The sequence below is a fragment of the Dama dama genome, chromosome 6 (assembly GCF_033118175.1).
Source record: "Dama dama isolate Ldn47 chromosome 6, ASM3311817v1, whole genome shotgun sequence".
Taxonomy (NCBI): Eukaryota; Metazoa; Chordata; class Mammalia; order Artiodactyla; family Cervidae; genus Dama; species Dama dama.
In genome coordinates, this window is record NC_083686.1 from 31088679 (window position 1) to 31099365 (window position 10687).

Consider the following 10687-nt stretch of genomic DNA (forward strand, 5'->3'; position numbering starts at 1 on the left):
TCTATTTCCTTATAGTTAATGGATTTGGATCAATCAGGACCTGGTTGAGCCTTGAAGTAACAGCCTAGATTCTTGGGATACTCCTAAACAATGATTCTTCTATTTAAATAATTGAAAACTTTAATAATATTAATACAATAAAGACTTATGTAGTTCACTCTATGATGTTACCCTAAATTATAATTTTTATTGATACTATTCTAGGTTATAACTGAGTAATGTTCTTCTTAAACTCCCAAAGACATTTTTTCCCCTAGCTCTAGTTAAAACGGAGAATTACCTGTAATGTTAAGTTACAAATGCTCACAATAATTATTGTATTCATAGCCAAATAACTTTCACAAATTGTTTTGTGGAAGCAGTACCTTTTCAATATTTAATGTAAAAAAGCATCTTCGTAAGAATATTGAATTGTATTAAAATATACAATGCTTAGGGGTTAAACCAGGACAGAATCTGAAGCACCAAGACCTCTCTCTCTGCATAAACAAAATTGTTCCAGCAAAAGCTATCTGAAGTAGTGATATTTGAACTCTGGAATCTAAGTACTTGCAACTCACAGTGGAAAGGTTGGGTGGAAATTGTGGTTAATTTCAGTCAATTTAAGGCCTTTAGAATAGCAGCAACTTGAAAGTCTCCGTCACCCAGCCTCACAGTAGGCTGCATGCCTGTATTCCTGGTGTGATTTGCGGCAGCATAAGAGGCAATAGAGACTTTAACCTCCAAATACTGTGTGTCTGCAGTCTAACTGCTGACTACTGTCTGTGATAATTGAGGTGAGGCACAAAAGTTGGCCACAGTCATTTCAACCTTCACTGGAAGATGCAATTTCCAGGAACTTTAAAGGATAAGCCTATTTTTTTTTTTTTTTTTAAATTTCCTGTTTTTGTCCACTTGGGAGCAAGTCATTGAATTAGGTCATTGAAAAACAACCTCACCCAGTGGAATTTAGAAAGCTATGTGCAGGTCCATGAAAAGACAATGGTTTGTAAAATATCTAGAAGGCCTAAAGCTTTAACCTCAGCCTGTTTCCTGGCAAATAAAAATGCTTCAAGAGTCAAACAAACAAATATACAAAGCAAACCCTGTCAAAAGGGCAAATCAGATTTCCAGAGTTAGAATTTTGTTTAAAAATCCAGTGTACACATCTCAACCAGTATCACAAGACATAGAAAGTTAGATGAAAGTATAGCCCAATCAAAAGAATGAAGGGGGGAGAAAAGGAATAAAATAAATTGAGAAAAACAATTTCTGAGACATCCTAGATTTTGGAATTACTAGAAACAAATCCTTTAAAAACTCTGTCCTGAAGATGGACAAAGTAACAAAAGAAGACAATGATAAAGAGAAGAAAATGATACAGGGACAAAAGGAAGTACTGGCAATGAGAAATAAATTATTTTTTAAAAGAATCAAAAAGAAATTGTAGCGTTAACAGTTACAATAATTAAAGTGAAAAATTCACTGCAGGGGTTCTAACTCAGACATGAGGCAAAACATCAGCAAATGTTCAGCTCAGTTCAGTTCAGTTGCTCAGTTGTGTCTGACTCTTTGAGACCTCATGGACTGCAGGGACAGGAAAATTTGGCCTTGGAATACAGAATTAAGCAGGCAAAGTAGGACAAAGGCTAATAAGAGTTTTGCCAAGAGAACGCACTGGTCATAGCAAACACCCTCTTCCAACAACACAAGAGAAGACTCTACACATGGACATCACCAGATGGTCAAGACCGAAATCAGATTGATTATATTCTTTGCAGCCAAAGATGGAGAAGCTCTATACAGTCATCAAAAACAAGACCAGGAGCTGACTGTGGCTCAGATCATGAACTACTTATTGCCAAATTTAGACTGAAATTGAAGAAAGAAGGGAAAACCACTAGACCATTCAGGTATGACCTAAATCAAATCCCTAATGATTATTCAGTGAAAGTGAGAAATAGATTTAAGGGACTAGGTCTGATAGACAGACTGCCTGATGAAAAATGGACGGAGATTCATGACATTGTACAGGAGACAGGGAGCAAGGCCATCCCCAAGAAAAAATGCAGAAAAGCAATGGCTGTCTGAGGAGGCATTAGAAATAGCTGTGAAAAGAAGACAAGCCAAAAGTAAAGGGGAAAAGGAGAGATACACCCATTTGAATTCAGAATTCCAAAGAATAGCAAGGAGAGATAAGAAAGTCTCCCTCAGTGATCAATGCAAAGAAATAGAGGAAAACAGTAGAATGGGAAAGACTAGAGATCTAGTCAAGAAAATCAGAGATACCAAGGGAGCATTTCATGCAAAGATGGCCTCAATAAAGGGCAGAAATAGTATGGACCTAACAGAAGTAGAAGATATTAAGAAGAGGTGGCAAATATTAATAAAGGATAATTGAAATTATCAAGTTTGAGGAACAGAAAAAGAAAAAAGAGAAGAAAAATGAACAAAGTCTAAAAGTTGTGGGGATCCGTCCTGTGAATTAGCATATATACTGTGGGAGTCCCAGAAAGAGAGAAATTGGCAGATAGCATATTAAAGTAAATAATGACTTAAAATAGCCCCAATTTATTAAAGGTATGAATCTGCACAAGCTTCCCAGATGGCGCTAGTGGTAAAGAACCTGCCTGCCAATGCAGGAGACTTAAGAGTTGTGAGCTCGATCCCTGGATCAGGAAGATCCCCTGGAGGAGGGCACAAAACCCACTCCAGTTTTCTTGCCTGCAGAATCCTATGGACAGAAGAGCTTGGCAGGCTATAGTCTACCAGGTCGCAAAGATTTTGACATTACTGAAGCAGCTTAGCACGAATGAATCCATACCTCCAAGAAGCTTAATGAATTTCCAGTAGGATAAACTCAAAGCAACCTACATTAAGACATATTATAATCACCTTCTTGAAAGCCAAAGATAATGAGTAAATATTGAAAATAGCTAGGAAGAAAGAATTCATTACATATATGGTATCTTTAATACAGTGATCAGCCAATTTCTCATCAGAAACCTTGGAAAGACAGTTGATAAATTCAAAAGCTTTGAAAGACAAAATTGCTAACAGAATTATATATCAGGAAAATGTCCTCAACATTGAAGTACAAATTAAGACAGTCCCAGAAAAGCAAAAGTTGAGGAACATCATTAACACTAGATTTTAAAAAATGCAAAAGGAAAGCTTTCTGGTTGTAATAAAAGTCTGCTAAACAGTAACACAAAACTATATGAAGAAATAAAGATCTGCGGTGATATGAAATTGCAGTCAATTCAATTATAAAAGTTAGTATTTTTGTAGTTTTGGCTGGTATATCTAACTTTTAAAAATCTCAAAAATTTAATATATAAATGCTTAAAAACAATTATGTAATTAGGAACACAATGCATAAATATATAAATTATGACAACAGTAAAAGAAAGAGGGTGAATCTCTTCCTCTTTCTATAAAGAAGCTGAGTTATTTTCTGCTATTGGATCAGTAGGTCAAGGAATATGGCATGAGAGTAATTAGAAAATATCTTTTTAAATGAATGAAAACACAAGAGACAAGAAAATATATGGTGAGAAATCAGGGCCGTAGAAAAAATTTTAATTATTGAATTTGAATTTGTTTAGTAGTTAAGTAGTGTCCAATTCTTTTTGTAACCCCATGGACTATAGCCCACTAAGCTCTTCTTTTCTATTCATGGGATTTTTCAGGCAAGAATATTGGAGTGGGTTGCTGTTTCCTACTCCAGGGGATCTTCCCAATCCAAGGTTTGAACCCATGTCTACTGCATTGACAGGCAGATTCTTTACCAGTGAGCTGTTAGGAAAGCCCTTATAGCTTTATGTGACTACATTGAAAGAGAGGAAAGATTGAAAACAAGCAACCTAAGATTATACTTTAAAGAACTATAAAAAGAAGGCTAGCTGAACCAACATGCAGCCAAAGCAAAGAAGTAATGATTATTAGAAGTAATTATTATTAGATCAGAGATAAACAAACAAAAATAGGTTAAAAATAAAACAGGACAAATCAATAAAATAAAAAACCAGCACTTTAAAAAAGTCAGCATAATTATCAAACATTTAGCTAAACTGGAAAAAAGAAAAAAGAGAGTTGATGCAAAAAATTAAAATTAGAAATGATCCTAGGGTGATTACTAATGGATTTATAGAGATAAAAGATTATAAGAGAATATAATGGCAGTGTGGTTCAGATGGAAGAGTAGAAAGACCCCCTAGCTCACCTTTTTCCTCAGGCACACTAAAATAGATCCTATTTACAGACCAGTTATTAATGAGAACAAACAGAAGACGGGCTGTAAAGATCTTCTACACCTAAAGGTATAAAGAAGGAACCACAATTAGATAGATAGGAAGGATGGAGAAGGAATACAGTCAAGGCTCATATCCCCAAGTAGGCTGATTAGCAGAGGTGGTTCCCAAAGACTGAAAGGCTTGAGCCCAATCCTGGACTCCTTAGCCCAGATATTCTGTGCTCAGAAGTCAATCTCTCAGAGCACTGACTTTGAAGACCAGTAGGTATTACTTTCAGAGGAGCCAGTGGCTCATAGTAGTCAGTCTGATCTCAGGGAAATTTAGCAGGTGGTGGCTTGAAGCAGGGTGTCAATCCCCTAACCAGATATTGAAACCAATACTCAATTCTATATCACTACCAAGTATATATCAAAAGTCAGAGTGCTAACAAGCTCTTAGGTAAATAACATCCGTCCCCTTTACATCTGAAAATTTTGTTGCTAAATGCCCTTTACCAGAATAACCTAGTAATGCCAATACATAATTGTTTCAGGTAAAGATTGTCCTTTTTCTCTTCATCTTCTAAGTGAGAATTAACCTGTTAATATACAGATGAGGATTATTGTAAGCATTTGAAAATATGATTGTAGTGTCAATGGTTTAAAAGCATTCATTACTTAATCACTAGGGCCTCATCACTTGTGTAATACCTGGAGGCATCCAACCTGATTAATTCTAAATTAACTGCCTCCTTCTGACAGGATATGGTTCTAAAAATCTTCAAATGAAGTAAAGACACTTGCCTTAACAGGTTCTGTGGAAATATGGAGGAAAGAAACCAGAAAATTTAGGAGCCAATACCCGGATATATGAATGGATTCCACAGAATGATCTTCTGGGTAAGACCAAAGAGAAGAAAATCAAACAGAAATAAAATAAGGGATAATCTGAACGATTACTCAATAACAAATAAATCCAAAAAAATTGTATTCAAAATAAGAAATAAAAACCTTAATGGCTTCTTCACATTTCTTCTGGAGTTTGTTAAAGAAAAAAATTATCTGTGACACTTGTTAAAGACTTGTAAAGTGAAGTGAAGTGCTGTGAAAGTTGCTCAGTCGTGTCTGACTCTTTGCTACCCCACGGACTATACAGTCCTCGGAATTCTCCAGGCCAGAATACTGGAGTGGGTAGCCTTTCCCTTCTCCAGGGGATCTTCCCAACCCTGCATTGCAGGTAGATTCTTTACCAAGAATCCCGAGCTATCCAAAAAGCCGCCCCCCCCCCCCCCCCGCAAGACTGTAAAGAACACTTTATCCAAGACCATCAGGATGAATACTACTGCAATAGACTTTCACAGAAAATCAGAGATTGGACTCAACTCTGAGTCAAAAAGGAAAAGTGGATTTATAGGCAAAGTACAGAGTGGATGGTCATTAGATGAAAAATTAATAAGAGTAAGCATCACAGACAACAGGGGAGGGATTCTGGCAAAAACAACTGAATCAGATTCTTTCTGAAGGCAGGCCAGAGTGATCAGGTATCAAATAGGGGGATGGTGAGGGATGAATCAACAATCAGAGAGGTGATCAAATATCAAGGTTTCAAGAGTCTAGGGAAACTGACTTGAAAGGATGCTAGCTAAAATGAGGTAACGCAGAGAGAAAAAAGAACCCCAAACCAGGACCTAGTTGAGAAGAGTTCAGAGGAGCCTGACTAGACTTTGGTCAAAGGTAGAATCTTTTTCAAGCTCTAACATAAATATGGAGTTTATAATTCTTCCACTTATGATATAATCTCTGCCTCTTCAGAATCAGGGTAAAGGAAAGTACCTTTAGATCAGGCTCTCATTACTTTTTGCATAGAATATGGCAACACCTTCCTGACTCTCTGTATCCATTTTCTCCTCTGCATGCATCCACCTCTCTGCAATTTCCCTGCCTTAACTATTCGGGGAAAAAAAAATCTGGTAAATCATTTCACCATCTATCATATGGCTCCAGATTACTATAAAATTACACGCACAATTCTGTTTTCTTAAACAGGTACTTAATGAACTTGCCTTGGTCTATCTTTCTATTCTGTGCTGCCAACATTCTCACATTGAAACCCTGCATATATCACCTCCCATGTCCCATTCATAGAAGCATTTTTTCTTAAATCCCTCAATCCTGTTTATTAGAGCATCCTCATCCCAATTACTTGTCCAATGGCAGGTACTCTCCATCATTTAATTCTGCACAAATTTTTGAGAGGTTTATGGAATGACTGACTTGCTGGAATCACTAACTGCTGCTTAGCCTGAATAATCAATTGCTACTTTCTTTAGCACCTATAGGAATCTATATGTGGCTTCACTGCACACAATCATATAGAAGATGCTACCTAACTGAATTAATTATTTATAGAGATGTTATGGCTTTCTGTTTCTATTTCAATTTAGAATACTGATTTTTTTTTTCTTTTTATCATTTTAGGTCATCCCCAAACCAGAGCTTTTATCACTCACTGTGGAACCAATGGGATCTATGAAGCTATCTACCATGGGGTCCCTATGGTGGGAATCCCCCTGTTTGGTGATCAGTATGGTAATGTTGCTCGTGTTAAAGCCAGAGGAGCAGCTGTTGAATTAGACTTGCAGAGAATGACGAGTTCAGATCTGCTTAACGCTTTGAAGGAAGTTATTATCAACCCTACGTGAGTATAAAGTACCCAGTTTTCTGAGAAACATTGGTATTTTAAAAGGAGTAATTGTTTCATTCAGTTTAATTCAATACTTTAATTTAATACAATATAATCACCAGGACGTATCTAACATCGAATAAATTATTGTCATATACTTCTCAAAGTCTATGAAAATATTTACCTACTGTTGTTACTGGAGAATAGATTTCATCCTCAAAGAAATGCTAAATTTATTTAAATCAGTTAACTATTTTTAAAGAGTCACACATACTTTTGCTAATATTATTTTTTGTTCACGTGCATGCTCAGTGCTAAGTTGTGTCAACTCTTTTGCAACCTCATTGACTTTAGTCCACCAGTCTCCTCTGTCTGTGGGATTCTACAGGCAAGAATACTGGAGTGAGTTGCCATTTCCTTCTCCAGGGGAAATGGAGATTTTTATATATAAAAACCTATATAATCCAGGGGATCTTCCTGACCCGGGGATGCAACCCACATCTCCTGCAATGGCAGGCAGATTCTTTACCACTGAGCTACCTGGGAAGCCATTTATTATGCCTTTAAAATTACAGATATTACTACTATAAAGAATTTAGGCAATGTGACAGAAATATAGAGAAATAAAGTTGAAAAAAATCACTTAGCTCTCTTCAGGTATCTATAACCCATTTAGTTCAGTTCAGTACAGTTCAGTCACTCAGTCGTGTCCGACTCTTTGCGACCCCATGAATCGCAGCACACCAGGCCTCCCTGTCCATCACAGACTCCTGGAGTTTACTCAACTCATGTCCATCGAGTCGGTGATGCCATCCAGCCATCTCATCCTCTGTCATCCCCTTCTCCTCCTGCCCCAATCCCTCCCAGCATCAGGGGCTTTTCCAGTGAGTCAGCTCTTTGCATGAGGTGGCCAAAGTACTGGAGTTTCAGCTTCAGCATCAGTCCTTCCAATGAACACCCAGGACTGATCTCCTTTAGGGTGGACTGGTTGGATCTCCTTCCAGTCCAAGGGACTCTCAAGAGTCTTCTCCAACACCACAGTTCAAAAGCATCAAATTTTTCAGCGCTCAGCTTTCTTCACAGTCCAACTCTCACATAACCTATTACCAGTATAGAAATATTACTTCAGAAATTTCTTTGTGCTAATTTATAAATAGAAAAGAAAAAAATGTATAAAAATTGGACCAGGCTGCATTTTGGGACTTCCCTGGTGGCTCAGATGGTAAAGACTCTGCCTGCAATGCAGGAGAGGTTCGATCCCTAGGTCAGGAAGATCTCCTGGAGAAGGGATTGGCCACCTACTCCAGTATTCTTACCTAGAGAATTCCATGGACAGAGGAGCCTGGAGACCTACAGTCCATGGAGTCGCAAGAGTTAGACACAGCTGAAGCAATTTTGCACAGCATGCTTGGCATATATATTCCTGAATGATTTGTTTTTATTAATTTTTTAACTTGACAAAATTTTTTTCTACGTCTCAGAGCTATTGTTTTTTCCTTGTTTTCCTGAATACATCTAGAGGTACTTATTCATTAAATTCTTGTATATTAAGAAAGAGCTGTCTTTTCTTTTCTTTTTTTTTTTTAACCAAATGGTGACAGGGTTTTGCATACTTTTTTTCTTGGCTAGAAACAGAACTTTCTACATGTATTTCATTATTTTTCTACAATTTAATGTTCTGTACTCTCTATCAATGATAACTGCACTTCAGTGTGGGAGAATAACCTTCCTCCTCCATCTCCTTCACAAACCCAAAGGATTACTTCCTCTAAGTGAGCCATTAAAAACCCTAAACCTAGAGCCTATTTTACAGAGAGAAGGAACTCAGAAAGAGAAAAACAAATGTATCAACTCATATATACAGAATCTAGAAAAGTGGTACTGATGAACCTGTTTACAGGGGAGAAATAGAGACACAGATGTAGAGAGGATGGTGTTGTGGACACAGCAGGGGAAGAAGTGGGTGGGGCAAATTGAGAATAGCACTGATATACCATCGACTTACTCTCAGCCCCTACTTCTTGCTCAGAGGATCACATCAGGCTTCTTGTTTTCATCTGGAATGTCAGGGCCATGAAAATCTCAGACTGAAAACTTTCCTGCTGCTGTTGAAAACTAGCTTCTTTTAGCACTAATAATCTGAACCGAATCGGGGAGAGGGAAGAGGAGTACAGGAAGAGATATTTTCTCATAGCTCTGCCCCTCAAATGCTGCTTCTGTCACTATTATGTTCCCAGCACCACATTCAGCAAAAAAGATCAAAATTCTGTATTCTCAAATTACATATTCTACATTCCTCTTTCTGAATCTTTAAAATGTTACTTCCAGTTAGAAATTCTCCCCTACCTCCAATTATTATAGAGACTATGAAATATCCAACAAGTTTCAGTTAATAAACTACCATATCTAGAAGTATCTCAAGAGGAAAAAAACTTTCATGTATATTCTGCATTCTTGGTGATATCATTTATGACATAATATATTCATAATTATGTAATATACTTTTAATAGTATATAACAATTTTAGGTATATCATGTCCTTAACAAAATTTTCAAGTGGCTATCTATATATTCAATCCTTAGCTATAAAGAGAATGCTATGAAGTTATCAAGAATTCACCATGATCAGCCTGTGAAACCCCTGGACCGAGCAGTCTTCTGGATTGAGTTTGTCATGCGCCACAAAGGAGCCAAGCACCTTCGCCCAGCCTTCCATGACCTCACCTGGTACCAGCACCACTCTTTGGATGTGATTGGCTTCCTGCTAGCTTGTGTGGCAACTGTTCTATTCCTGGTCACTAAATGTTGCCTGTTTTGTTGTGGAAAGTTTGGTAAAATTTCAAAGAAGAAAAAGAGAGAGTAGTTTTTGTTTTTTGTTTAACAGTTGGACTAGAAACCTTGATGCAATCCATCTGAATTATCCCAGCCACTGATTTGAACAGATTCCTACTCTCTTGAGTTCTCGTCCATTCCTCAGCTTATCAAGTCAAACTGTCACTCCAAAAATATGCTGCATGATTTATAATTATGGTTTAAAAGACTCTTTTCTTTAAAAAGAGAGGATAAACAAATAAACACATAAAAGTTGCTACCATTACCTAGATGCCCATCAGCAGATGAATGGATAAGGAAGCTGTGGTATATATACACCATGGAATATTACTCAGCCATTAAAAAGAATTCATTTGAACCAGTCCTAATGAGATGGATGAAACTGGAGCCCATTATACAGAGTGAAGTAAGCCAGAAAGATAAAGAACATTACAGCATACTAACACATATATATGGAATTTAGAAAGATGGTAATGATAACCCTATATGCAAAACAGAAAAAGAGACCAGAAATACAGAACAGACTTTTGAACTCTGTGGGAGAAGGTGAGGGTGGGATATTTCAAAAGAACAGCATGTATACTATCTATGGTGAAACAGATCACCAGCCCAGGTGGGATGCATGAGACAAGTGCTCGGGCCTGGTGCACTGGGAAGACCCAGAGGAATCGGGTGGAGAGGGAGGTGGGAGGGGGGATCGGGATGGGGAATATGTGTAAATCTATGGCTGATTCATATCAATGTATGACAAAACCCACTGAAATGTTGTGAAGTAATTAGCCTCCAACTAATAAAAAAAAAAAAAAAAAAGTAAAATAGAGATTCCCAGGGACTGGGGAAGAAGGGAATGGGGAGTTACTTTTTAATGCCTGGTGTGTTTGGAATGATGAAAATATCCTGGAAGTAGATGGTGGCACATCATGGTGAATGTACTCAATGCCACTGAATTGTACACTTTA

At 37.4% G+C, this 10687-nt stretch overlaps 1 protein-coding gene across 1 annotated transcript in view; it reads left to right on the forward strand.

The window, feature by feature from the left end:
- Positions 1-9817, forward strand: part of LOC133058836 (UDP-glucuronosyltransferase 2C1-like) — a 24213-nt gene extending 14396 nt beyond the window's left edge. Inside the window, exons 4-6 of the mRNA XM_061145840.1 lie at positions 5026-5113; positions 6692-6911; positions 9480-9817. Of these exons, the coding sequence (XP_061001823.1) occupies positions 5026-5113; positions 6692-6911; positions 9480-9759 (588 nt within the window). The 3' untranslated portion in view covers positions 9760-9817. The remainder of the gene's footprint in view (positions 1-5025; positions 5114-6691; positions 6912-9479) is intronic.
- Positions 9818-10687: the final 870 nt, after the last annotated feature.